The 27292-nt window shown below is 33.9% G+C and overlaps 2 protein-coding genes and 1 long non-coding RNA gene across 3 annotated transcripts; 2 read left to right on the top strand and 1 right to left on the bottom strand.

Moving 5' to 3' along the window:
* Positions 1-4627: 4627 nt before the first annotated feature.
* On the top strand, positions 4628-7272 carry LOC125492512 (cytochrome P450 CYP82D47-like). The gene is made up of 2 exons (XM_048635089.2): positions 4628-5598; positions 6389-7272. The coding sequence occupies exons 1-2, from the start codon at positions 4687-4689 to the stop codon at positions 7025-7027; spliced, it is 1551 nt and encodes a 516-aa protein (XP_048491046.1). The 5' UTR covers positions 4628-4686; the 3' UTR covers positions 7028-7272.
* Positions 7273-21107: 13835 nt separating this feature from the next.
* On the top strand, positions 21108-23405 carry LOC104900562 (cytochrome P450 CYP82D47-like). Its single transcript, XM_010688007.4, has 2 exons — positions 21108-22176; positions 22476-23405. The coding sequence occupies exons 1-2, from the start codon at positions 21265-21267 to the stop codon at positions 23112-23114; spliced, it is 1551 nt and encodes a 516-aa protein (XP_010686309.2). The 5' UTR covers positions 21108-21264; the 3' UTR covers positions 23115-23405.
* LOC109135681 (uncharacterized) lies at positions 23213-25966 on the bottom strand. Its single transcript, XR_007268955.2, has 2 exons — positions 25867-25966; positions 23213-24528 (listed from the first exon to the last, which is right to left on the bottom strand). It is a non-coding gene; the product is annotated as an uncharacterized LOC109135681 (long non-coding RNA).
* Between the last annotated feature and the right edge of the window lie 1326 nt (positions 25967-27292).

The following is a 27292-nucleotide window of genomic DNA, read 5'->3' as shown; positions in this document are numbered from 1 at the left end:
ACCAAATATTCTTATTAATATATATAGAAATATATACTCATGTAAAGTCTTGTTAGATTCACTTTAATGTCTACATTCATAATATCAACTTTTTATATATTTTTTACTAATACAAAATAAAAAATATTATAAGTCAAAGGTACGTATTGAAGACTGTACAAAAATAAACAGAAATTATATTTTGGGATGAAAGCAGTCTATGTTTAATTATTTAGATAGTGACCTTGTTTGGTAACAAGAGAGGTTTGGGGAAAAAAAATAGAAATTTGAACTCGTATTAGAAAATCTTAATCCTGTCTTATAAGTATTTGGTAAAGATAAAGCTTTAGATGAGTTACTCCCTCTGTTTCATTTTAATCTACACACTTACACTTTTCACGCATGCCAATGTAAAACTTTGAGGACATATATCTTTAGTTTTGTATTTGTAAAAATTATAAAAAGTGCATATTAATAAAATACATACTAAGACGAATCTAACAAGATCCCACATGACTATGTTTTCATTCACGTATAAATCACAAACGAGGGTCAAAGTGCAATTTGTGAATAGTGTAAAATGTCAAAGTGTGTAGATTAATATGAAACGGAGGGAGTAGTTGAGTGGGTCCAAAAAGCTTTTTTAAAAAAGTGGGGAGAAGCTTTTTGACGTTATAGGTTTGGGATTGGGGATTCGGGGACCAAATTACATTTATGTCCTAAATTTTTTATGACATTAGTAAATAATCAAATACATAAAAATGGATTGTACACGTATCTTTATTGGTTATTTTACACTATTATGTAGCAAGCAACTATCAAATACTTATCGAACATCTTTATTATTTAAGCAGCTAATACAATCAGTTATTAGCTAACAGCTATTCACTAACTGTCAAAAAGGATAGTGAAATTAGATAGTAGGTCATTCCGGTTAAGTAAAATGAACCCATTAATCAAATTGCTGGTAAGTGGAATTAGATCAAAGGTCATTTCGGTTCTTCTCCAAGATATGTCCAATATAAAATATTGATATTTAACATGATTATCTTAGAAAAATAAAATTTTAATTCGCGGAAGAATTATAATGACTTAATGTGCTAGGATAGGGAAATAGAAATAGAGCATATAAATATATAGAATTTTTTTTTATCTCAATTAATGTAGGAAAAAATCAAACAATAAGTATAGTTAAATAGAAGTAAAATAAGGTTGTTCTCAGTTAAGTAAATTGGTATAAGACATAATATTTTACATAGAAAAATTTCTTTAAATAAATATATGAGTTGTTCACGAGCTATCAATTCAAGCAGAACAAAAGATAGCTTGGGGCCTTATAACATCTCGAGCCGAAACGAGTTATAGTCGATCCTACTCGAGCCGAGATTTAACCATATCGAACTCAAATAGTTTACTAGTAAACTTCGCTTAACTAACACCCCTAATCTTTTTTTTTTACAATGGGGGAGATAAGCAAAGCAGGAAAGAAAATAGAGGTACTAAAACAAATTAAACAGTGAATCATGAACAAGTTGTGCACAGAGTTTAACTATATCATGTGTTTGGTGAACTTGTTGACGATTCACTTTGAGTAGAAGACACCTACATAAACTATTTGCCAAGCTCAAAAATTGACAAATCTCGGTGGGCTCAGCACAAGCCCACGCAAGAGAAGAGTATGACCACACACAAGTCCAATGGGGTTCCATCCTAAAACCATATGGTGATAGGTGGAGTAACCCAAGCCATTAACTTATATACTAGTCATATACTTTCAATTCTTTCAATGTGGGACACATGTGGATTACACTCTCAACACTCCCCCTCACATGTGTGCCACCTTTAAACTTGCAATTGGATAGGTCACATACACCTCGTTGGCCTACTTGGGCTTCCAACATGAGGTCAACAACAAGCCCCTTACTTGGGACGCCCCTACTTGGGACACAATTCTGTTGGGCAACGTGCTCCAAACAGATCAAACCTTCCATCTTGCATTCAGTGGGCCACATACCCTGGGCCGAGATCGTCGGCTCTGATACCATGACAAATCTCGGTGGGCTCAGCACAAGCCCACACAAGAGAAGAGTATGACCACACACAAGTCCAATGGGGTTCCATCCTAAAACCATATGGTGATAGGTGGAGTAACCCAAGCCATTAGCTTATATACTAGTCATATACTTTTAATTCTTTCAATGTGGGACACATGTGAATTACACTCTCAACAAAAATCTGACCAATTGTACAGGAGATGGAGCGAAGGGCAGTATAACTTGACCAAAGAAAGGAAATGAAGTTAGTACAATCCGTTAGGACAGTAACCCCATGTAAATTATGGTGTTGATTCTGAATGAGAGCATTGAGGAACGCTTGAACTTCTTCTGCATGAAGGGTTGAAGTAGCTAGGCCATAAATAACACCTCCATGAGAATTGGTATTATTTATAGTATCAATAATCCAAGCAAACCCAACAATTTAGTGAATTTATTCCAAGCAGCATCAATTTGAATCTTGTACTCACTGAAATCAACATTTGTACGCCTCATATGAATCTCTATTCTATATGTCGAGAGGGGTAGGAGTTAGAACACCAAAAAATAGAAAAAAAAAAAATAACTACTTACTTTCATTAAAAAATAAAAAAAAAAGTAAAAATAAAAAAGGAACTACCTAATTAATTAAAAAAGTAAAAAGATAAAGATAAAAAAAAGACATTACAAAAAGAACACAATTAACAATTCAAAAAAATCCTAATTTCTTAGATGTAATTAACAATTAATTTAATTTTCTACATCCCTTAAAAAAAATTTATACTTATTTTTGCACGCATTATGAAACTAGTTCAGTAGTTCGTCTAAAGCCAGGAGGGTGAAGAAAACACAAAGTAGGCAGAAAGAAGAGAGTGCTTAAATATTGTTGTTGTTCAATAGTAGCAGCATGTTGAATGATGGTCATAACTTGAGCTGGAGTATTGCAGAAGCCAGAAGACCCCTAATCTTGATAGCGGCAACTTTGGATTGGTTGAATACCTATTTATCACTAATATAAATGCTAATAACTAAATAAATTAGCTATTCTATTTTTGAAATAGGTGAAAGATTTCTTTATTTTATATAAAAGCTTTTCGAGAAATCTATTTTACTTAATTTAGAATAGAGGAAGTATCAAATATCATTAGTGGAGTGCTTATTTTTTAACATGTCAATAACCGAAGGCAGAGACGGATCTGTCGTTAGGCTAGGAGAGGATTGGCCCCCCAAGAGAAGATGGTATAATTAATTTGTTGCCTAAGGTTTTGATGTTACAAGTTGTGTCATAATGGTTAGATACTCGGTATTTTTCACAAGAGATGCAATGATCAAATATTGGCCCTCTCATTTTTTTTGTCCAACATTAGCCACTTCTAATGTAAGCAATTATAAATAGGATTTTTCTATGTATACTCCTGTGTTTTAGGAAATTTTACGTTGTACTCGAATTTTTTTGAATTTTTTACATTTTACCTCTAAACTTTCTTAAAGTTACACATAATTCCCGTACACAAAATATCAACACAATAGATTTTGGAACTTTTTTATCATATGGGTGTAGAATAGGATTGTTGAGCCTTGTTAGTTGACTGGTGTTTGGGGTATGCACTACGTAGAAAACCCTATAGAATACTCCCTCCGTCATTTTTAATTACTGTATTTACTTTAGCATACAGACCAAGGAAACATGTGGGGACCATTGAAAAGTAGAGCAATAAAACATAAAGTAGTTGTCTTTTTGTATGATGAAAACAAAAATAAAGATAGAAAGGTGAATAATATATGAGTACCACATACTAAAGTAGAAATATTTGGTAAATGTAGCAACTAAAAGAAACATGTCTAAATGGTAAAATCTAGCAACTTAAAAAAGATGCATAGAGTATCTAGTGAGATAGGCCACAAAATTGAGAACTTGGATTGACGTCTTATAATGAGATGCCATTTGGCATCTCACAAAAACTTTGGTACCAAAATATAGTCATTGTGAATTTGTGATACCAATACCAGAGTAACTCTTACTTGGTTCCAAAGTGTAAATTTGATACCAAAGTTACATTTTGTCATCAAGTAACTCTATTTTGATACTACTCCCTCCGGTCTTTATTATTTTACCCATATTCCTTTTTGGATGTCCCTTATTAGTTTACCTCTTTCTTTTGTTTCTATTTTTGAAATGGGACCATTAACTTTTCATCACACATACATTCAACTTTAATACAAAATAATAGTTTCTCTTTCTTTCTATATATGACCACCAACATTATTTCTGCTAAAACTTTGTGGAAAAGAAAGAGGTAAATTAATAAAGACCGAATGGAGTAATTTGACTAAGTTTTGGCATCAAATTTTTTGTGAGATGTCAAAGTTACCAACAGTTTCTCCAAAATTGGACCCCTTACGTAAATTGTAGGCGGCTACTAAGAGCCATATACCAGGATTTCAAGCCTTATATCCACGAAAATTGTTTATTATGAGGCAAACATGCGTCACACTCCAGTAATTCTTTCCTCTTATAGAAAGTAAATCTTCACATAAACTAACTTTTGACTAAATGGAGTAGTTAACTATTCCTATCTCCTATACCATATTGAGTGTCTGACAGGTGCTAAATTTATATCCCATTTTATCAGTTCACTGCCACACAAAACTCAAAACCTATTATCTCAACTAAATGGAATTTCAGCTCTCTACTGCAGCAACAAGCTTGCTTACCTTGCTACTATTTTTCTACTGTCTGCTAAAATGGAAAAATTACACCCATACTAATAAAGGAAAAGAGCCTCCTATGCCATCTAATTCATGGCCTATTATTGGCCACCTACATCTTCTAAGTGGCCTTCCTCACATATCATTAGGAAAATTAGCAGATACATATGGTTCAATCTTCATGATTAAGCTTGGAAAAGACCGAGCTTTGGTCGTAAGCTCAGCAGAAATGGCAAAAGAGTGCTTAGGTGCTGGTGACAAAGTATTCTTAAACAGGCCTCAGAATATATTTGTACAACTTATGGCTTACAACAGTGCCATGTTAGGCTTTAGCCCCTATGGAGAGTACTGGCGCGAGCTGCGTAAGATCACCACCATCGAGCTCCTGTCGAATCATCGGGTAGAGATGTTAAAGAATGTCAGAGTTTCTGAAGTAAGATCAGGCATAAACAGAATATCAGGTGCAGGGTCTGATTTAGTTGATATGAAACAATGGTTTCATGAGATAAGCATAAACACTATAATAAGATTAGTTTCGGGCAAGACCTCCATGGAATTTTACCAAAGTGAGGTATATAATCAGTTCATAAAGGCGATCAGGGATTTCTTCGAACTGGCAGGTGTATTTGTCCCTGCGGATGCACTTCCGTTTTTGAGGTGGATGGATATTGGAGGGTATGAGAAGAAAATGAAAAGGGTCGCAAAAGTGATTGATGTTGTAGCTCAAAAGTGGTTGGAGGAGCACAAAGAAAGAACAAGCTCGAAAGAGAAAGAAGAAAAGAGTGACTTCATGGATGTGATGCTTAGTGTTTATGAGACAGAACAAGATAAACCTTTCAAATTTGATTCAGATACAATTATCAAAGCCACTTCCATGGTAAGCACCTCTATATGCTACTTATTTTAGATGTGATTTACCATATAGTAGTATCAAATATAAATGGTTGTGAATTCTTGGACAACTAACGTCACAAGGGCAAAATATTAGTACATCTTATGAATTATGATTTATGGCTACATTCTTCAGCTTACATAAAATTTTGGAGCATATTTAAACCTATTCTGCTAGTGAATTGAACTATGGTAAGTGGTAACCCTTATTAGCACTTATTTGGAACTTACATGAGCTTATTTTCCTGAAACATAGATTTTTGAAGAGGAAAAAAGCAAAGCATATAATAGAAGTTACAGGTTTGGAGAATTATGTTGACAGGTGAAAATGGACTAACAAGCAGAACAGTAGTTTCAGTGTTTCACCATGAACCACAGTAATTATGCTGATACATAGTTTACTGGCAAAGAAAGAAGTTCAGAACATTGTATTTGCTATGCACAGAGCCACAGACAAAATAATCACCTCTCAGATAATACTTCCTCTATTCTAAATTAGTTATCACAATACTTTATTTGGTAACGAGTTATCTCTATTTCTCTCTTTATCACATGAATCATTGAATCCCCTTTTTGTTCCTATCTCTCTAGTCTTCACCTGCTCTCCTTAAACCTTGTGCCTCCTCCCTCATATTGCAACTGATTTGGAATGGAGGAATAATAGTCTAATCCGAACCCTCTATCATGTTTCTGACTAGTCCTCCATTACATTACAGTTCCATAACATTTTATAATTATCACTCATTTATAGGTAAAACTTTTTTTCCTCTTGATAGTCCATGATTGTAGCGGCAACAGACACCACAACAATAACCCTAACATGGGCACTTTCATTGCTACTCAACAATAAGGATGTCCTGAAGAAGACTCAAGCTGAGCTAGACACCGTGGTGGGAAAAGAGAGGCAGGTGGAAGAATCAGACCTCAAGAATCTAGTTTACTTACAAGCTGTTCTTAAGGAGACTATGAGACTATACCCTGCTGGGCCGCTTTCAGTTCCTCGAGAAGCCATTACAGACTGCACCGTGAATGGTTACCACATCCCAGCAGGCACTCAGCTCTTTGTTAATCTTTACAAAATACATAGAGATCCTGAAGTGTGGGAAGACCCTTTGGAGTTTCATCCTGAAAGGTTTCTTACAACTTATAAACAGTATGATGTTAGAGGCCAGCAATTTGAATACATGCCATTTGGAAGTGGTAGGAGGATGTGTCCTGGTATATCCTTTGCCCTACTAGCCATGCAGTTTACACTAGCTAGTTTACTTCATGGATTTGAGATCTCAATTCCATCTGATGGAACTGTCGACATGACAGAAGGTTTCGGACTAACCAACCTGAAAGCTACACCACTTGAAGTCATCGCCACACATCGCCTTCCGCATAACCTATATAGTGATATGACGGTCAATTGACTTTTATATATTTTACCACCTTGTATTAAGTCCTAAAACTAGCATGCCACAATCAACATAATTACAATATTTCACAATGCTATGTTTTGACATTAGCGTGAACTATTGGGTAATTGTAATTGTCTACTCTTGTTACTAGAATAAGTTAGCTTGGATAGAAAGCTATATAAGTAGAGATAATGAGCAGAGGAGAAGCATGTAAGAATGTTATTTCTTAGTAAAGTTTCAAGAGTCTTAAATGTGTATCTCAACAAGTATATGTGCAGCCTGCAGGTGTACACTTGGTTATTTCCAAAAGCCTTGGTGGTTTTAAGCCTAAACTAGAAGGTCCGAGCATTTAGTTCTTCGTTCACATATCTACTGCATAAAGCAGATACTATAAAATGAAAATAATGTAATATATAACCTAATCAGAATAAATGCATTGCCATAATGATAACAAAATCCCTAGCTAACAAATTCCACTATAGCCCCCTCAATTCCAGGTTTCGCGCATTGCTGATGCACCACAATAGAGCAAAACAGTTCCTCCTTCATGAAGTTAGCTGCTACAATGTAACCACATCTAAAATCTAGTAACTACAAAGTGTTTTATTCACATATTTGTTCTGTGGTTCCATAGGAGTTATCAGATTCATCAGAAGTAGCAAAATAATTATATTCATTGTTCAAACGAGTTTCGTAAATCTCTTACACCCAATTAAAAGTATTCTAGAATCAAACAAAATTCCTAAATATTCTAACCACTAGGTGGTCAGGAAGTCTATGCATATTCTTAGGTGCTGCAAAGATGATACGAGCATTGACTATATGGAGGGGAGTCAAACTAATGTGGAGGGAAGTCAAACCAAGGAAGTCAACGAAAAAGAGGAGAAGGGAATAGAATCAGCAAGAGAAAGAGAGGAGGAAACTAATGCTGACTCACCTGATGAGCTGGCTAACTGAATCCCTTGAATTCAGCACAGACGTTGGGACTTCTAGAAGGAATTTGTTTGTTATCCACCAGTACACTGAATCTAGCTAGTGAGGTGTAATCTGTTTTTATTTTCCTTTTTTTCCTTATTTCGTATTTCTGTAAGAACTTCTATAAATAGGCTGAGAATGTAAGAAGGAAGGATATCTTTGAGCAATACAAAATTTCTCTCTCTCTTAGCATTTCTCTTGATAATATTTAGCTAAGTCTCTCAAGGTTTCCCTTCCCTCCGGTGGATTACCTTTGAGCTAGCTATACTTGACCTCCATTCCTTATTTTAGGAATCTGGTCAACTTCATGTAATCTGGAAATTACCATATTGCATCAAAAGAGCGCCTAGTACTATGTGCTCCGAAACACGTTGTTTTGCACATTTGTCACATATCTAGCTCAAATGCACAACACGTAAAATGTGCAAAAAAAAAAAAAAAATGTAACTGCAAAGATTACCTCAATTCTTCAATTAGTCCATGTAATTAACTATAATTACAATTAAGAAAACAGCAGCAAATTGAGAAGAAAGATACAATGAGCATCATGAATTCACTTAAATAGGCAGAATACTATAATTTATGATCACAATCATGTGTTACAAGCCAAATCTTTATCAATTACTATGAAGAATATATTGTAAATAGTAATAAAGTGGTTTGTTATTTTTCTGTTATCTTGTTGTAACTACCACAACTATAAATAGTGGTCTTCCTTTTCTGTAATGGTTCATAAGAACATTTTCTACCTCAATAAAACTTTCTCTCTCTTGTTCTTTCCTTAACTCTCTCTCATTATCTCAGATTGAGATTTTCTTGATTCACATGGTATCAGAGCGAGTTTTCGTTTCTGTGAAAATACATTAGTTGAATTTTTGAAATTCTTATTCGAATTTCATTGTCGTCTAAACTTCTTAATTCTTTCCGCATTATTTTAAGAATTGAAGTTTTTCATCAATGGCGATAGAAGGCGAATCGTCAACTGGAGAAAGTTCTGTCAATCATAACAATGTAAGTTCTGCTTATAATGATCCGTTCTTCATTTCTAGTTCAGATCAAACTATTGGTAAGCTTGTTCCTGTAAATCTTTCTGGAAATAATTTTCTGAGTTGGAAACGAAATGTTCGACGTGCTTTGGTAGCTAAGAACAAATTAGGTTTTGTTGATGGAAAGATTACAAAACCTGATGAATTGAACAAAGATTTTAATAGATGGATGCGATGTGATTATTTAGTCACATGTTGGTTGATGAATTCAATGGATAATGACATAGCTGAGAATTTCACGTATGTAGATAATTCTGCACAATTGTGGTTAGAATTAGGAGAGAGGTATGGTCAATCCAATGGTCCTCAAATTTATCAACTCAGAAAGGAGTTAGATAATCTGAGACAAGAGAACTTGTCAATTGTTCTGTATTTTGGTAAACTCAAGAGATTTTGGGATGAATTACAACATTTGAGGAGTTTTCCTACATGTTCTTGTGGAATAATGTCTAAATGTACTTGCAATTTCCTAAAGAAACTTTCGGATTTTGAGGCAGAAGATAAGGTGATGCAGTTTCTTTTAGGCTTGAATAGTGGCTATGATAGCGCTATTAGTAATATTTTAGCCATGGATCCTTTACCATCTCTGAATAGAGCTTATTACATCACTCAACAAATTGAAAAACAAAGAGAAGTGAGTAATATCAATCATTTATCTCATGAGATAAATGCATTAGCTGTTCATAAACCTCAGCAACATTTCAAGAAAGATTGGAGGAAGGAGAAAATGGAGCGTAAGTGTGACTATTGCAAAGGAAAGGGTCACACTAAGGACCAATGCTTCAAGATCATCGGGTATCCTGATTGGTACAAGAAGGGATCAAATGTTAGTAAAAGTGGTAAAATGGCTGCTCATGTCATGGCTGAAGGTTATGAATATGATGATAATCCTCTGGATTTTTCTGCATCTGGTCCATCTCATATTGGCTCAATTTCTGGCACACAATCTGGTAGTATAGATCCTAATACTATGCAGACCATTATTCAAGAAGTGATGAAGAATTTGAAAGGAAAACAAGCTATGGAAGAATCACCTGCCAGTACTTCTTTTGCTCATTCTGCTCGAGTAAGAAGAGAGATTACTGGAGAATCTTCCAGTAATCATGACACACATGCCTATTATGCAGGTAATTTCTCTTCATCTAATGGTAATACAAGTATATGGATTGTAGATTCCGGAGCCACAGATCATATGACATATGATTCTAATTTATTTTGTTCTAAGAAAAAGCTTGTGAAGGCTTTAGAGATTGGTTTGCCTGATGGTAGTTGCAAATATGTGCATGAAATTGGTGATATTGTGCTTGCTTGTGGTATTATACTTAAGAATGTCTTGTTTGTTCCTTCTTTTAAGCAAAACTTATTGTCATTAGGACAATTGCTTGATAATAATTCATTGCTTGTGAAATTTTCACCTACAGAATGTATGTTTTTCCAATCATCTTCTTCTTCTATCCTGGCCATAGGCAAAAAGATCAAAGGGCTGTACATGCTTAACACTTCAGTTGTTACTACCAACTCATTTGATCTAATTCATAAATCTTCAGATAACTATACTCATTCTAATCATTCCATCCATAATGTTTCATCTCACACAAATTCTGTCAAACTTGAAATCTTACATGCCAGATTAGGTCATGTTTCTGTTTCTACCATGAAACACATTCCTATCTGTCAGTGTTCTCACTTGGATGATTTTTTTTGTGAAATCTGTGTTTTTGCAAAACATCACAAGTCTCCTTTCCCTAGAAGTCTAAACAGAGCCAAAACATGCTTTGATCTTGTTCATATGGACCTTTGGGGTTCATATAAAACTAAAACACTCTTAGGTGCTTCATATTTCCTTACCATACTTGATGATCACAGTAGATGTACTTGGACATATTTGATTCAAAATAAAATGCAAGTGTTCAAAGTCATTGAATCTTTCTTTGCTATGGTCAACACACAATTCCACACTCAAATAAAATGTATCAGATCTGATAATGGTACTGAAATCATTCAAGATCAATGTACTTCTTTCTTCCTTTCTAAAGGAGTTTTACACCAGAAGAGTTTAGCTGGTGTCCCACAGCAAAATGGCCGTGTAGAACGCAAGCATAAACATCTCTTAGAAGTAGCTAGAGCCTTGAAATTTCATGCTCATATGCCTACCAAATTTTGGGGTGACTGTATCTTAACAGCTACCTTTCTTATAAATCATCTTCCTTCCTCAGTCTTAAACTGGACAGCCCCATTTGAAATTTTATATAAACAGTCACCTGATTACTCTATGTTGAAGGTATTTGGATGTTTGTGCTATGCACATACAAGAACCAAAGACAAATTTATGCCTAGAGCTGCTAGGTGTGTCTTTCTTGGCTACTCTTTTGGCCAAAAAGGCTATAAGGTCTATGATTTGACAACACATAAATGTTTTGTCACAAGAGATGTTCTATTCAAGGAAGATATATTTCCTTTTAAACCTACATCTACAGCTATTCCTTCACCTCATACTTCTACAACTACTTCACTCATCTCCTTACATGATTCTGACCATGTTTCTTCTCATACTTCTGACCCTATTACTCCTCCTACATCTTCTTTGCTTAGACCTCAGTCTACTGCTACACATTTATCTCCCTTATTACACTCTTCTCTCATTTTTGCTTCAAATTCTTCAGAGTCTTCTTTACCTCACCATAATTCTACACAACATAATTCTGTTATTCAACCTGATTCTATTCCCACTTCTTCTACACAACATAATTCTATTCATAACTCTCCTGATATTAATCCTGATCCTTCTTCTACTATTCATATTACTTCTGTTCCTTCATCTTCTATTTCAGTCCCTCCTCCTAGACACTCTACAAGAATTGTCAAACCACCTACAAAATTCAATGATTTTATTTGTCCTACTCTCCCTAATTCTACTTCTTCCTTCTCTTTCTTTGCTAATATACATTCTGCTAAGGTGGAACCTTCCACTTATTATCAAGCAAGTGTTTTTCCTGAATGGCAAGTGGCTATGCAAAAGGAATTGGATGCTCTTGAGGCTAATAACACTTGGGAGCTGCAAAAATTACCTCATGGGAAGAAGGCTATTGGGTCTAAATGGGTGTTTAAGATTAAATATAATCCAGATGGCACAGTTGAAAGGTATAAGGCTCGTTTAGTGGCCACTGGTTATCAGCAAGTAGAAGGGAAGGATTTCACTCATACATTCTCTCCTGTTGCAAAAATAGCAACTGTCCGGATCATTATCTCTTTAGCTACAGCTAAGCACTGGCCTTTATGTCAATTAGACATAAACAATGCATTCCTCCATGGCTACTTAGATGAAGAAGTCTTCATGAAACCTCCTCTGGGTTATAAAAAGGCTGGTGTTGATGATGTTTGCAGACTTAAGAGATCTTTATATGGTTTGAAGCAAGCCTCCAGACAGTGGAATAAAGAATTAAGTAAATTCCTTCTTGGTCTTGGTTTTGTTCAGTCAAAACAAGATTATTCTTTATTCACTAGAACTCTTGATGGGGAATTCATTATCATCTTAGTTTATGTAGATGATATGGTATTGACTGGAACAAATCAATCTCAAATTGATCAGATAAAAAGGGCTTTAGATCAAGCTTTTACCATTAAAGATTTGGGAGAAATGAAATACTTCTTAGGGATAGAAGTTATCAGAGATGCTTCAGGTACTGTATTGAGCCAAAGAAAATACATTTCAGACATAATAAAAGATCTCAAGTTGGCCTCTTCCAAACCTGTTTCTTCTCCTTTACCTAAGGGTTTAGGTCTATCCACTGATTTGGGTGAATGTTTGGATGATCCTGAGATATATAGAAGACTTATAGGGAGATTGTTATACTTGAATATAACAAGGCCAGATATTTCCTATGCCACTCAGCATCTTAGTCAGTTCTTGAGCTGTCCTAGAAAGCCACATCTTCAGGCAGCCATGTATGTTGTCAGATATCTCAAACACACTATCAACATGGGCTTGTTTTACTCATCTTCCTGTGATCTATCCCTCACTGCTTATAGTGATGCTGATTGGAGCTCATGCCTGTTTAGCAGTCGATCTCTCAGTGCTTATTGTATTTTTTTGGGAAATCATCTAGTTTCATGGAAAACTAAGAAACAAAGAACTGTTAGCAAATCTTCTGCTGAAGCAGAATATAGAAGTATGTCTTCCACAGCTTCTGAGATTGTTTGGGTTGAAGGCCTTTTACAAGATTTGTATGTTCCTGTTAAACTTCCTATATTTATGTATTGTGATAATCAAGCTGCTCAACATATTGCACAGAACCCAGTGTTCCATGAGAGAACAAAGCACTTAAAAAGGGATTGCCATTATGTTCGAGAACAAGTAGAAGCTGGATTTTTACAAACAGTCCATGTTAACAGTTCATCTCAACTTGCTGATCTTCTCACAAAACCATTGCCAGGTCCTCAACATCATATTTTGGCTTCCAAGCTTGGCCTTGTTAATTGCTCAACAAGTCCAGCTTGAAGGGGGAATATGAAGAATATATTGTAAATAGTAATAAAGTGGTTTGTTATTTTTCTGTTATCTTGTTGTAACTACCACAACTATAAATAGTGGTCTTCCTTTTCTGTAATGGTTCATAAGAACATTTTCTACCTCAATAAAACTTTCTCTCTCTTGTTCTTTCCTTAACTCTCTCTCATTATCTCAGATTGAGATTTTCTTGATTCACAATTACTTATCATCCTAATTCCTAATTTCAAGAAACTATTTCCCTAACCTTCCAGTATAGACAAATTCGAGTTCGAGTCGAATGGTGAAAAGGATGGCTTGATCGGAGAGCCTCCTCCGTCGGTGGTGGTGAACAAGTAGCTTCAGCAGTGATGACAGAGAGTGGCGGGAGAGAGTGAGACAGTTATGGTTTATGTGAGGGAATTTGGCGGGGAGAGGGGATGACAAATTCAGAAAAGAGGGAGGTGAGTAGACTGTTTTTTTTTTTTTTTGAAGACTAATTATTTAAATTGTGGCGTTGTTCGGTAATGAGAGGTTTAAAGCGTAGATGATGTACTACATTAGTGGGGTGCATAGTGTTTATTGTGTATATTAAAAAATATATCATTTTTATAAAAGAATACGTAATTTAAAATTAAAGAATACGTAAATCTCCAATTAAGAACATAGGTCATAATTGAAAAGAACATATAGTAAATAAAAATCTAGTCTAAATTAAAAGAACATACCTTTTAATTTATTTTTTTTGATAAAAAGAATCTCGCGAACAATTATATTTGAAAAGGTGAAACAAGTTGCAAGATTTGAGAACACAAATAACAACATTTTTCTGAAAATCATGGATTCTTAAAATGTTAAATCTACATATATATCTAACGAGATGATGTACCATCCATTACATGCACTTGGTTACATGTTCTTATTGGTACGAGAGGTTTGGAAAAAAATTAAAGATTTGAATTAATATTAAGGAATTGACTAGTCAATCCTATAATTTGAGTATATGGTAAAGAAAAGTTTTAGAGAAGGTAGTTGATTAGAACCTAAAAGCTCTTTTTGAAAAATTGAGAAACTTTTTGACGTTAGAGGTTTGGGAATGAGTGACCAAATTACATGTATGTCCTAAAGGATTTTAAAATTATGGTTTTTCACCAAATACCCCCAAAATCACAAAATTCATTATATACCCTCAATGTTTCAGATATTTACCATATACCCCTGAGTTTTCGAAAACGTCACCAAATACCCTTTTCTAGAGCTGATCATTTTGGCCCGACTCGATTTTAGGCCGGGTTTTGGGCAGAATTTTTCGGCGCGACCCGATTTTTTCGGCTTTGGGCAAACCAAAAACGACTTTTTAATTTATTTTTTGGCCCTGCCCGTTTTGGCTCGAAAAGCCCGCTAAATTTGGCCTGAAATAGCGGGCTTTGGGCACAAAAATTCGGCCCGAATTTTGGCCCAGCCCGGCCCGACCAATGGGCAAATTTTTTTTGCCGCGGCCCGGCCTGGCCCATGATCATCTCTACCCTTTTCCAACAAACGTTAACTTATTTGCATTAATTATAATTTTTTCATTGTTAACCCCTAACTCTTAAACCCCTAAACCCTAACCTTAATCCTACTTCTTAACCTAACCCATCACCCCTCCCCCTGCCAGCCCCCACCCCCGCAAGGCCGCAACCCTTATCACATATGATAATACCACCGACCACAAGACTTCACCATTCCTCTTCGTGGAATACCTATTTATCACTAATATAACTGATAAGAACTTAATAAATTACTTCCTACTTTTTGAAATAGGTGGAACGTTTCTTTATTTTATATAAAAGTTTTTCGAGGAAACTATTTCATTTAATTTAGAATAGAGAAGGTATTAAATATCACTAGTGGAGTGTCTGTTTTTAACATGTCAATAACTGGAGGAAAGGACGGATTTGCCGTTGGGCTAGAAGGGGATTGGCCCTCCCAAGAGAAGATGGTATAATTAATGTACAGCCTAAGGTTTTGGTGTTACAAGTTGTGTCATAGTGGTTAGATGCTCACTGTTTTTCCAAAGAGATGTGTTATTTCACTAGGAACACTACAAGAAGGGGGGTGAATTGTAGTGTGGAACCTATTGCCCAAATAATGCGGAATTTAAAACATAAGCTATAAGGAACTGAAAGTGCAAGAGAGATTTTTACGTGGAAACTTCTTGTCTCAATACAAGAAGAAAAACCACGACCTACTCAGGATTTAAACTCTTCACTATAATAGGAAATCTTCTATGATTCAACCTATTACATACTCAAGTTCCACTCGGAACTCCAACTCTCTCACAATCTCCACTCTATATTCTAGACTTAACTCTAAGTCTTTCAAGAGTTCCCACAACTCTTTACAAAAGGTTTACTCAAACCCTTCACCCCTAAATAGACTTCACCCTAAGTCTACGCATACACAACAAGAACTTACTCAAGTTCCTAACTCGATCTTACTCAAGTTCCTAACTCGAACTTGATACAAGAATTCACTCAAACCCTTTACCAAGTTCTCATTACAAGAGTTCACTCAAACCCTTTAACCCCAAACTCAAATACAGACGCTTGATAATTTGGTTTAACTCTAGTATATAGAAACTGAATAACTGTAATGGAACATGGCACTCGTAGGAATTTGAAACTCAAAGGAACTGACGCAAACAAGGAAAAGAAAACATATTTCTTTTGTAACGCTATTCCTTAAGCCAAACTTATGGAATGACATAAGTCTAACACTATGGAAAGACACTAGTCAGACCATTTGAAACTCAATTGAACTTGTATATTTATAGCAGTCTTTTAGAATGAACGTGGGATTAATCATGTGTTAGTGGTTAAACCATTATCCCATGATGTTCCTTACTCGAAGGAACACGTTCCTTAAACATCCCATGATCTCCATGATCACTGTTAAACGTGGGAGAGAATTTCGTTACTGCTTCCTAAAATCTAGCCTTTACTTATGCAACCGTAATTTAAATTTGATTTTTTAATTAATAACATCAAAATTTAATCTTTTTATCAAATAATATATTTAAAGGATTTTCTTGTAAATTCGAAAATGATTTTATTTTGGAATAAAGATAAAATCTTTTACATAAAAGATCTTTTCTTTAATATCAGATTTGTATTATATAAAATCATTTTCCTAAAATATAGCCTATAAAAACTCAACAAAATCCTTTTAAGCGTTGCACAATATTTACACGCCATTCCTTTAACTGCTACTTTGTTCCTTTAACTTAGATTGATAGACCAGCACGTTTGTTCCTTAGAGAGGAACAGACAGATAATTTCTTTAACAATACTCATTATACGTATTATAAATCTAGGCTTTTTATTTTCCAAAAACTGAAAAGATAAAATTAAATTAAATAAAATCAGATTCTAAAGATACCGATTTTATTAAAAACTTATCTTTTATTTTAAAACTAAAACTTATCTTTTATTGTAAAACTAAAACTTATCCTAAAACAACTAACGCATATTATTTATAAATATTTAACCACGTAGAGATTTATTAAGAAATAAACTCTAAATAAATTCTTATCGATTAAGATAATAATATGCATCAGATTTATTGACTCTTAAATACTTTTGACTCTAAGTTCCACGAGTTCCTTTGACCTTACGAGTTCCTTTAGACCTTGTTCCATTACCTTTCACGTTTCCACATACTTACATGAATCCTGGAAAATAAACTCATATTTTCTGCCTTCATGCTCCATGCTGCTCCAACTCAAGAACCGCATGTTGATAGCTCCACCTTTGGAACTTCAGTGTGCTAGTTCTTTTAAGAAACTTCGCACTCATAGTTCCTGCTCAGGAACTTTTTGTTTCAACTCTGAAACGTTATATTGTTGCTCCCACTCAGGAACTGCTCCAGAACTTCATATTCAATGTTCCTCATAGGATGTACCTAGGAACCGCTCTATCTATGTTCCTTATAGGAACTCTTTTGGGAACTTCTATTTATGTTCCTTATAAGAACTCTTTTAGGAACTTCACTTGTTGAAAAACCTTCATGATGTGATATATTCAACCTTTGATGACTTACTTCATGTTAATGTAATATGCACATCTCAAACACACATGTTAGTTAGATAATCATCATTTGTTTACAATCATCAAAATACTACATGACTCAACAAGATGCAATGATCAAACATTGGCCCTCTCACTTTTTTGTCCAACATTTGCCACTTTTAATGTAAGCAACTAGTTTAATTTTTAGATTCGGGTTTTATGCCCCGGATACTTAAATTTTATCTGCAAATAATTAAATTTTAAAATTATTACACCATATATCACTTGGTGTAGTGTTAAATGTATCTTAATTCTTATGAATAACTCATTTGGTCGATTCTAAGACATCATTATATTTTTTCCAAAAAATAAGATGACGACCATTCTATTGTTGTTTCATTGCACATACGACAAAATTCTAGTGCAAGAGGAAAAGATTTCACATGGCACATAAAAGCACAACTGAATTAAATTATATCTGCAAAGAAATTAATGATTTCAGTAACCTTCTTTATGAGTGTTGCTCTCTGACCTTTGAACTCCATCTCCTGATTCATATTCTCGAACAATAGCAATAAGATGTGATTAACATCAAGAATAATTTGTAACGCAACCCCGTTAATTACGAATTAGATGACTCTAATGATCATGGTGAATTTCAAAACGAGAGATGTAGCAAGGGGATGACTGCAAAAAAGAAATTTAATAGAAAAATAAATTTTATGGCTGGAAGTAGGAATTAACTGCCGCATTACTAATTACAACACATATCAATAATTTTGTGGAAACATGAATCACTAAAAGATGTAAGAACATATGGCAAATCTTTGAAAATCCTTACTTGAGGTCAGGGGTTCAAGCCCTGGATTCATAAACATTGTCAAGCATGATTTTTAATATATTTATATAGATTATATAAATAGAAGTTTTCTATGTAGTACCCTGTGTTTTACGAAATTCTACGTTGTACCCAACCTTTTTGAACTTTTCACATTTTACCTCTAAACTTTCTAAAAGTTACACATAATTCCCTTACACAAAATACCAAACAATAGATTTTGGAGCTTTCTCATCATGTGGGTATAGGAAAAACAAATTGTTAAACCTTGTTAGTTGACTGTTGTTTGGGGCATGCACTACTGTACGATTAAAAACTAGTACCGCAAGTGCACGGTGTACAAAAGTAGTATCACGAGCAAATACGGTCGAACCCACAAGGATGTTGTTATTAAATTTTATTATCCACTTAATTATATTATATGAATTTAAACAATTAGAGTCTGTTAAAACTAGTGATGTTGATTTAACACTAATAGGTGATTATATATAAAGATTAAACAACTAAAGTTACTTCCTAAGACAAGAAATAGAAGTACTATAGTGATGTATAAATAACAGAACAATAATATTAAAACTATATATATCTAAACTACTAATCTAATATCATATAATGAACTAGAATTTTTTGCACGCGATGCGTGCTTGAATTTTTTTCGAAACATAAACTCGATTTTCTTCGGCATAAGAGTCAAAATTTGAACATTAGTCGAAGTATAATTGTTTTTAGTTTCAAAATTTGATTGGTTTAGTTTCCGTCACTTAAGTCTCTCACCATTCTTCTATTTTTTTTTTTTTACTTTTCAAAGTTAAATTCTATGAACAAAATAAAAATTTTATTTATGATTTCTAGTATTATAATTTTTTAGTTGATTTTTGAATTAAGCACAATACTTCATAAATTGTAAAGAAAGTGAACACTTTAATTTCAAGTCAATTTTTTCATAGGTCGTAGTTTGTAAGTGAATTATTAAGTTTTTATAAAGTTTCCTCATTTTAGTGATTTACATAACGTAAATTATGCAATTTTATGATTTTAGTTCACTTGTGAGTGATTGTTATAATTATCTTTTTGGTATTTTTGTTTGAAGCCCCCTTTAATTTGTAAGTGAATTTGTAATTTAGAATGAGAAGGGGGGTAAAATAGACATTTCAAAAGAGGACACCATTGCTCCCCCTTCCCTTATATAATAGAGATTAAGGGTAAAAAGGCTAATAATTACTCTAGCAAATAAAGACTTCATAGAGATTGATAGAATTATAACTTATTCTAAACACGTATACCTTCACTCTAATAAGTAGTGAGCAATAGAATTCTACACTAGGAACCAAACAAATTGAAGCATTAGTGAAAGAAACCACTTGAATACTTTCTACTTGAAATTCTAGATGAAATACGTACTAATAAACAAGAGAATATAATAAGACAAACTTTAGACTAAAACATGAATTGAAATAGCAGACCATTAAGATGCAAAGATTGAATTAGCAATCCCGCTGCTTCCGTCCCCTGTTGAAGAGAATGAGGGGAAAATATATACCCCACAACCTTAGGCTAAGATAAGGAAATAAAATAAAACTTAATCTCTAATTCCATATGCTCTCTCTGTATCTTTTTTTCAGATTTTGCTTGAGTAAAGGGAATAGGTGTTAGTGTCCCAGTAGTCTCTTTTTCAACTTGCTTTAAACTTATGTTAATATGAGACTTGGGCTAATATTTTCTTCATCCTGTATTGTTTGGGCCTCACACTTGTATATTTGCTCTTGAAATCATCTTTATTGCTCACGAGTCGACACTTAAGATAAATTTAGATAAAATAAAAACAATTAGAGCTCAATATATATAAAATATTAAATAATTATGAAAAATAAGTATATATTAATAAGTCTCACTAATATCTCATATATATCTATAAAATCTATTCAAATGACTAATATATAAGGGTAAAATAATGCATTATTATGAACCAATCAACTACGATGTCTACGTAGGAAAACCATGTAAAATACTCCTTTTATCATTTTTTAGTTGCTACACACATAGACCAAGGAAACATGTGGGGACTATTGAAAAGTAGAGCAATAAAGCATAAAGTAGTTGTCTTTTTGTATGATGAAAACAAAAATAAGGATATAAAGGTGAATAATATATAAGTATCACATACTAAAAGTAGATATATTTGGTAAATGTAGCAACTAAAAGAGACATATCTAAATGGTAAAATCTAGCAACTTAAAAAAGATAAAGGGAGTATATAGTGAGATAGGCTACAAAATTGAAAGCTTGGATTGGTGACTCATAGAGAGATGTCAATTTGCATCTCACAAAAACTTTCGTCCCAAAATATAGTCATTGTGATACCAATATTAAAATAAGTTTTACTTGGTTCCGAAGTGTAAATTTGATACCAAAGTTACATTTTGTCACCAAATAACTCTATTTTGATACCAATTTAACTGAGTTTTGATACCAAAATTTGTGATATGTCAAAGTTACCAACAGTTTCTCCGAAATTGGACTCCATTAAGCGTCACCCCTTACCTCACTTGTAAGCGGCTACTAAGTACTAAGAACAGTATACCAGGATTTCAAGGATATGCAAATGTCAATATGTCATCTCATTGCATTACCAATTTCATTGTTGTTTATTATGACTTGTGAGGCAAACATGCGTCACACTCCAACAATTCTTCCCACGTATAGAAAGTAAATCTTCACATACTAACTTTTGACTAAATGAAGTACTTAACTATTCTTGTCTCCTATACCATATTTAGTGTCTGAAAAATGCTCAATTTATATCCCATTTTCTCAGTTCACTGCTACACAAACTCAAAACCTACTATCTCAGCTAAATGGAATTTCACCTCTCTACTGCAACAACAAGCTTGCTTACCTTGCTACTATTTCTCTACTGTCTGCTAAAATGGAAAAATTACACCCATACTAATAAAGGAAAAGAGCCTCCTATACCATCTAATTCATGGCCTATTATTGGCCACCTACATCTTCTAAGTGGCCTTCCTCACATATCATTAGGAAAATTAGCAGATACATATGGTCCAATCTTCATGATTAAGCTCGGAAAAGACCGAGCTTTGGTTGTAAGCTCAGCAGAAATGGCAAAACAGTGCTTAGGTGCTGGTGACAAAGTATTTTTAAACAGACCTCACAAAATCTTTGTAGAACATATGGCTTACAACACTGCCTTGTTAGGCTTTAGCCCGTATGGAGAATACTGGCGCGAGCTGCGTAAGATAATCACTATTGAATTATTGTCGAATCATCGGGTAGAGATGTTTAAGAATGTCAGAGTTTCTGAAGTAAGATCAGGTATAAACAGAATATCAGGTACAGGGTCTGAATTAGTTGATATGAAACAATGGTTTCATGACATAAGCATAAACACTATAATAAGATTAGTTTCAGGCAAGTCCTCGATTGAATTTCACCAAAGTGAGGTACATAATCAGTGCATGAAGGCGATCAGGGATTTCTTCGAACTGGCAGGCGTATTCGTCCCTGCAGATGCACTTCCGTTTTTGAGGTGGCTAGATATTGGAGGGTATGAGAAGAAAATGAAAAGGGTCGCAAAAGTGATTGATGTTGTAGCTCAAAAGTGGTTGGAGGAGCACAAAGAAAGAAAAAGCTCGAAAGAGAAAGATGAAAAGAGGGATTTCATGGATGTGATGCTCAGTGTTTTTGAGACTGGACAGGATAAACCTTTCAAATTTGATTCAGATACAATTATCAAAGCCACTTCCATGGTAAGCACCTCTATATGTTACTTATTTTAGATGTGATTTACCATATGTTATCAAATAATACTTTAAATGGTTGGTGAATTCTTGGACAATCTAATGTCACAAGGGCAAAAATATTAGTACATCTTATCATTATGATTTATGGCTACACTCGTCAGCTTACCTAAAACTTTGGAGCATATTTAAACTTATTCTGCTAGTCGATTGACCTATCATGTTTCTGACTAGTCCTCAAAATACAGTTCCATAACATTTTACAATTATCACTCATCTATAGGTAAAAGTTTTCTTCCTCTTGACAGGCCATGATTTTAGCAGCAACAGACACCACAGCAGTAACCCTAACATGGGCACTTTCATTGCTACTCAACAATAAGGATATCCTGAAGAAGACTCAGGCTGAGCTCGACAACGTGGTGGGAAAAGAGAGGCAGGTGGAAGAATCGGACCTCAAGAATTTAGTTTACTTACAAGCTGTTCTTAAGGAGACTATGAGACTATACCCTGCTGCACCTCTTTCAGTCCCTCGGGAAGCCATTACAGATTGCACTGTGAGCGGTTACTACATCCCAGTTGGCACTCAGCTGTTTGTTAATCTTTACAAAATACACAGAGATCCAGAAGTGTGGGAAGACCCTTTGGAGTTTCATCCTGAAAGGTTTCTTACAACTTATAAACAGTATGATGTTAGAGGCCAGCAATTTGAATACATGCCATTTGGAAGTGGTAGGAGGATCTGTCCTGGTATATCCTTTGCCCTACTAGCCATGCAGTTTACACTAGCTAGTTTACTTCATGGATTTGACATCTCAATTCCATGTGATGGAACTGTCGACATGACAGAAGGTTTCGGACTAACCAACCTGAAAGCTACACCACTTGAAGTCATCGCCACACACCGCCTTCCGCGTAACATATATAGTGATATGAATGTCAATTGACTTTTATATATTTTACCACCTTCTAATAAGTACTGAAACTAGCATCCCACAATCAACATAATTACAATATTTCACAATGCTATGTTTTGACATTAGTGTGAACTATTGGGTAATTGTAATTGTCTACTCTTGTTGCTAGAATAAGTTAGCTTGGATAGAAAGCTATATAAGTAGAGATAATGAGGAGAGGAGAGGCATGTAAGAATGTTATTTCTTAGTAAAGTTTCAAGAGTCTTAAATGTGTATCTCAAACAAGTATATGTGCAGGTGTACACTTGGTTATTTTCAAAAGCCTTGGTTGTTTTAAGCCTAAACTAGAAGGTCCGAGCATTTAGTTCTTCGTTCACATATCTACTGCATAAAGCAGATACTATAAAATGAAAATAATGTAATATATAACCTAATCAGAATAAATTCATTGCCATAATGAGATATTTTTATGTAAACTTGGTGTGTCTTGGGTTAATACAATTTTTTTATGGCCTGGTTGATACAAAATTTTGATGATGAGTATTTTGAAATGAAGCCTATGTAGGATTTGAACCTACAGTCTATGTACACTATAGCACACTGCTCTACCAATTGAGCTAATAGGCTTTTTGAATTGTAGACGCCTTAGTTTTACATAATCAACTGCTTAATTCACTAACAAATATGAATACAATATATTTCGTAGAAGTTATTCTATTTATTATATCAAAGTATCAAACCGTTAATAATATGAACAACATTGGGGTATAATATATGCACATACAGCACATTCAATATAAAATATATGCACATTCATTTAAAATATATGCACATCCATTTTGAGATACGTTTCATTTGACAAGCTTCATATTAATGGCTTAACACATGAAAATAGGCTAATACAAGTTTTCACCCTTTACCCTTTAAACAGGAAACCTAATGCTCAATAACATGAGGCCTAACACATGACCCATATCTTTACTTATGTATCTGATTCATGATCTTTGACAATGTCTCACAATAACACATTGGAAAAATAGGCACGTTAGGCTAGAATTAAAAGCCACATCTAATTAAGAGGAAACAAATACTACAATTAATTTAGAATATGTAAGAGAGATTATCAAGATTGCTAGTCAACAGAGGGAAAAAAATTTAGTGCTACTGCTAAATAGCCAACCCTAACATATCTACATTTATATTAGTCAGCCCTAACAACACAAAAAAAATTGCAGCTAGTAGAATGCATGTTTATGTAGTTTAATGCAAATTTCTTCGATGTCCCAAAACCGAAAGAGTACCTTGTAAGACTTGAGAAGCGCTTTAGGTTGGACAGTTATGGCTATCAAGGTAAACATAAAAGCGGATTTGGAATATCACACATTAATCAAAACTATCTGTATGATTTATTGCTTTCTCCAGATTCACAAACACCATCCTTCATCTATTAACAAATCAAATCAGTGAATGTGCATATTATTTTAAGCAAATGTGCATATATATATTTAAAACAAGTATTCTAGATTTAAAACTCAATTAAGCAGAAGGAAGTAGTTCTCATTGCAAATATAGTTGGTGATTGTTTATTATGAGCACTCAATTGTTTGGTGATGATTTATCTCTATCCAATTCCAAGCCTCAGGATTACTAAATTATACTACCTCCGTTTCTTTTTAATTGTTACACTTACACTTTTCACGCATGCCGATGCACTACTTTGAGCCTTTATATCTCTAATTTTGTATTTGTAAAAAATATAAAAACTACATATTAATAAAATACATACTAATACGAATCTAACAAGATCCCACATGACTATGTTTTTATTCACGCATAAATCACAAACGAGGGTCAAAGTGCAATTTGTAAATAGTGAAAAATGTCAAAGTGTAACCATTAAAAAGAAACGGAGGTAGTAGTTGTCTTATAAACTTGTTTGGTGATGATTGTATTTTGGCTAGCATTGAAAAACAAAACGCAACATCCTAAGGACCAAAATAATTCTATAATCCTAAGAGATAGAAGCATTGTATCACACCCAAAATAAACAGGTTGTAGCAACCAATTCTGATTTCCGCCAAACTTTCTCACATTCATTTACCGCTTCAAAAGTACATAAATAATACTTCCTCCGTTTTGAAATAATTAAAACACTTCTATCTAAAAGCTCTCACATAAGAAAGAGAAGTGTTTCACTCATTTCAGAATGGAGAAAGTATACTTTGTTAATGTGCATATGTTTTGACATGGATGTGAATACTAGAATGAAATTCTCTTAATGATAGCTAAGTGTTTTTTGTTTAATAATGCGAGTTTAGTTAGTGATTAACTTCAAAATATATATATTCTAGAGGTGAATGTGCATAAATTATATCAAATTTGCATATAATTTTGAGTAAATGTTGCAAATTCAAAATAAATTGTAATTCTAAAAACAGTAATTGAAGCAACCTCTACCTCTGTATTTTCATTCAAGGACATGTCGTCACTTTTAGTTGAGATCAAACCAAAATTACTCAACAATTCCACATCCAATTCAAAAACAACAACTAAAATTCATCAAAATCCTTAGAAAAATTAAATTTTATTTTTAAAAAAAAAAGTGAAAAGGAATTACAATTTCAGATTTCGAGGATCAAATTTCATATAATCTTAATACTAATATCATCCAAAATAATGATCATATATTTCACCAAAATTTCTTCGATAAATTAATGAAAAACCACGTATATAAAGCTTATAAATATAATAAAATAAGAATATATATATAAATAGGTCAAACCTGGTCTCAATTGTTAGGTCCTCCATCTCCAATTTCTGTGTTAGATAAAAATTTAGGGTTCTTTAGGTTCGAATGAAACACAGAGGAGAAAGAAGAGACAAGCAACGTTTCTTTATCTTAGATTCCATCTATTATTAATCTATAGCGTTCCAGATTCCTTCATTGGTTTCATTTTAATATACACACTTACACTTCTCAGTTCTCACGCATGCTGATGCAAAATTTTGAAGACATATCTCTTTAGTTTTGTATTTGTAAAAATTATAAAAAGTACATATCAAAACGAATCTAACAAGATCTCACATGACTATGTTTTTATTCACGTACAAATCACAAACGAGGGTCAAAATGCAATTTGTGAATAGTGTAAAATGTCAAAGTGTAACAATTAAAATAAAACGGAAGGAGTACAATTTAAATTTTTAATACTCCCTAGTGGCTAGTCCCTAAATATTATGATGTTGGAAAATATTTTGGTGATCTTAAGGGTCGACAATCCTATAAGCACATAAAGTAAATTGTGATATAGATATCGTAAAAATAATTGGAGAGAAAATTAGAGGTATAATAGAAATAATGTTTTGGAAAAATTAACTAAAATAATCCAGACTATCGCCATTCCGCTCAAAATAATTCCAATTATGGGTTATTATAGAATAATCCAAACTATTTTGAATACTTTTTCAAAATAATCTAAATTTTTAATTATCCTATATATAATAGACCCAGAAGAGATCATTGAAGGCAAGGAAAAAGTTTGAATTATGGGAGGTACTCCAAGTAGTTTGGATTATTTCAATATAACCCAAAGTTGAGATTATTTTAAGCAGACCAACCGTTCATAGTTGGGATTATTTCTGTCAATTTTTCCTAATGTTTCATTGCATTATTATGAAAATTTTAAACAAAAGAGAGTTGCTAATCCTTTAGATCACCTAACCACTTTTTCGATCTAGTGCAAAAATCATGTATGCACAAAACATTGCAGGGGTGGAGGGGAGGCGGAAGGGGTGGGGTGCAGAGGAAAGGGGCAGGGGACTACGAGGGTGGAAGGGAGAGGGAGGGGTTGAGGGCTGCGCTAGGGGTGGGTTGGGAGGGCTAGCAGGGGAAAGGTGGTGGGTTAGGATTACGGTTTAGGGGTTAATAATGATAAAATTGTAAATAAAACAAATGACAACTTAACGTCCGTTAGGAAAAATGTATTTAGCGAACGTTTTTGAAAACTTAGGGGTATATGGTGAATATCTGAAATATTGAGGGTATATGGTGAATTTCGTTATTTCTTAGGGGTATATGGTGAAAAAAAATGATAATTTCATTATCATGTATATCATGCTAAGAATACAATATTATCATGCCTTCGAAAAAAAGCATGTAATTTTATCTTTTCCCTATATATGGGTAGATCGGGTTTACAGTTTTGTAC

This window comes from Beta vulgaris, chromosome 8 (assembly GCF_026745355.1).
Source record: "Beta vulgaris subsp. vulgaris cultivar EL10 chromosome 8, EL10.2, whole genome shotgun sequence".
Classification (NCBI taxonomy): Eukaryota; Viridiplantae; Streptophyta; class Magnoliopsida; order Caryophyllales; family Amaranthaceae; genus Beta; species Beta vulgaris.
Note: the sequence above shows the minus strand (reverse complement) of the source record. Positions and strands in the feature narration are given on the sequence as shown.

Coding starts and splice junctions, on each gene's coding strand:
- LOC104900562 (XM_010688007.4), top strand. CDS start 21,265: ATGGAATTTCACCTCTCTACTGCAACAACAAGCTTGCTTACCTTGCTA. Junction 22,177..22,475: donor TTATCAAAGCCACTTCCATG/GTAAGCACCTCT, acceptor TCCTCTTGACAG/GCCATGATTTTAGCAGCAAC.
- LOC125492512 (XM_048635089.2), top strand. CDS start 4,687: ATGGAATTTCAGCTCTCTACTGCAGCAACAAGCTTGCTTACCTTGCTA. Junction 5,599..6,388: donor TTATCAAAGCCACTTCCATG/GTAAGCACCTCT, acceptor TCCTCTTGATAG/TCCATGATTGTAGCGGCAAC.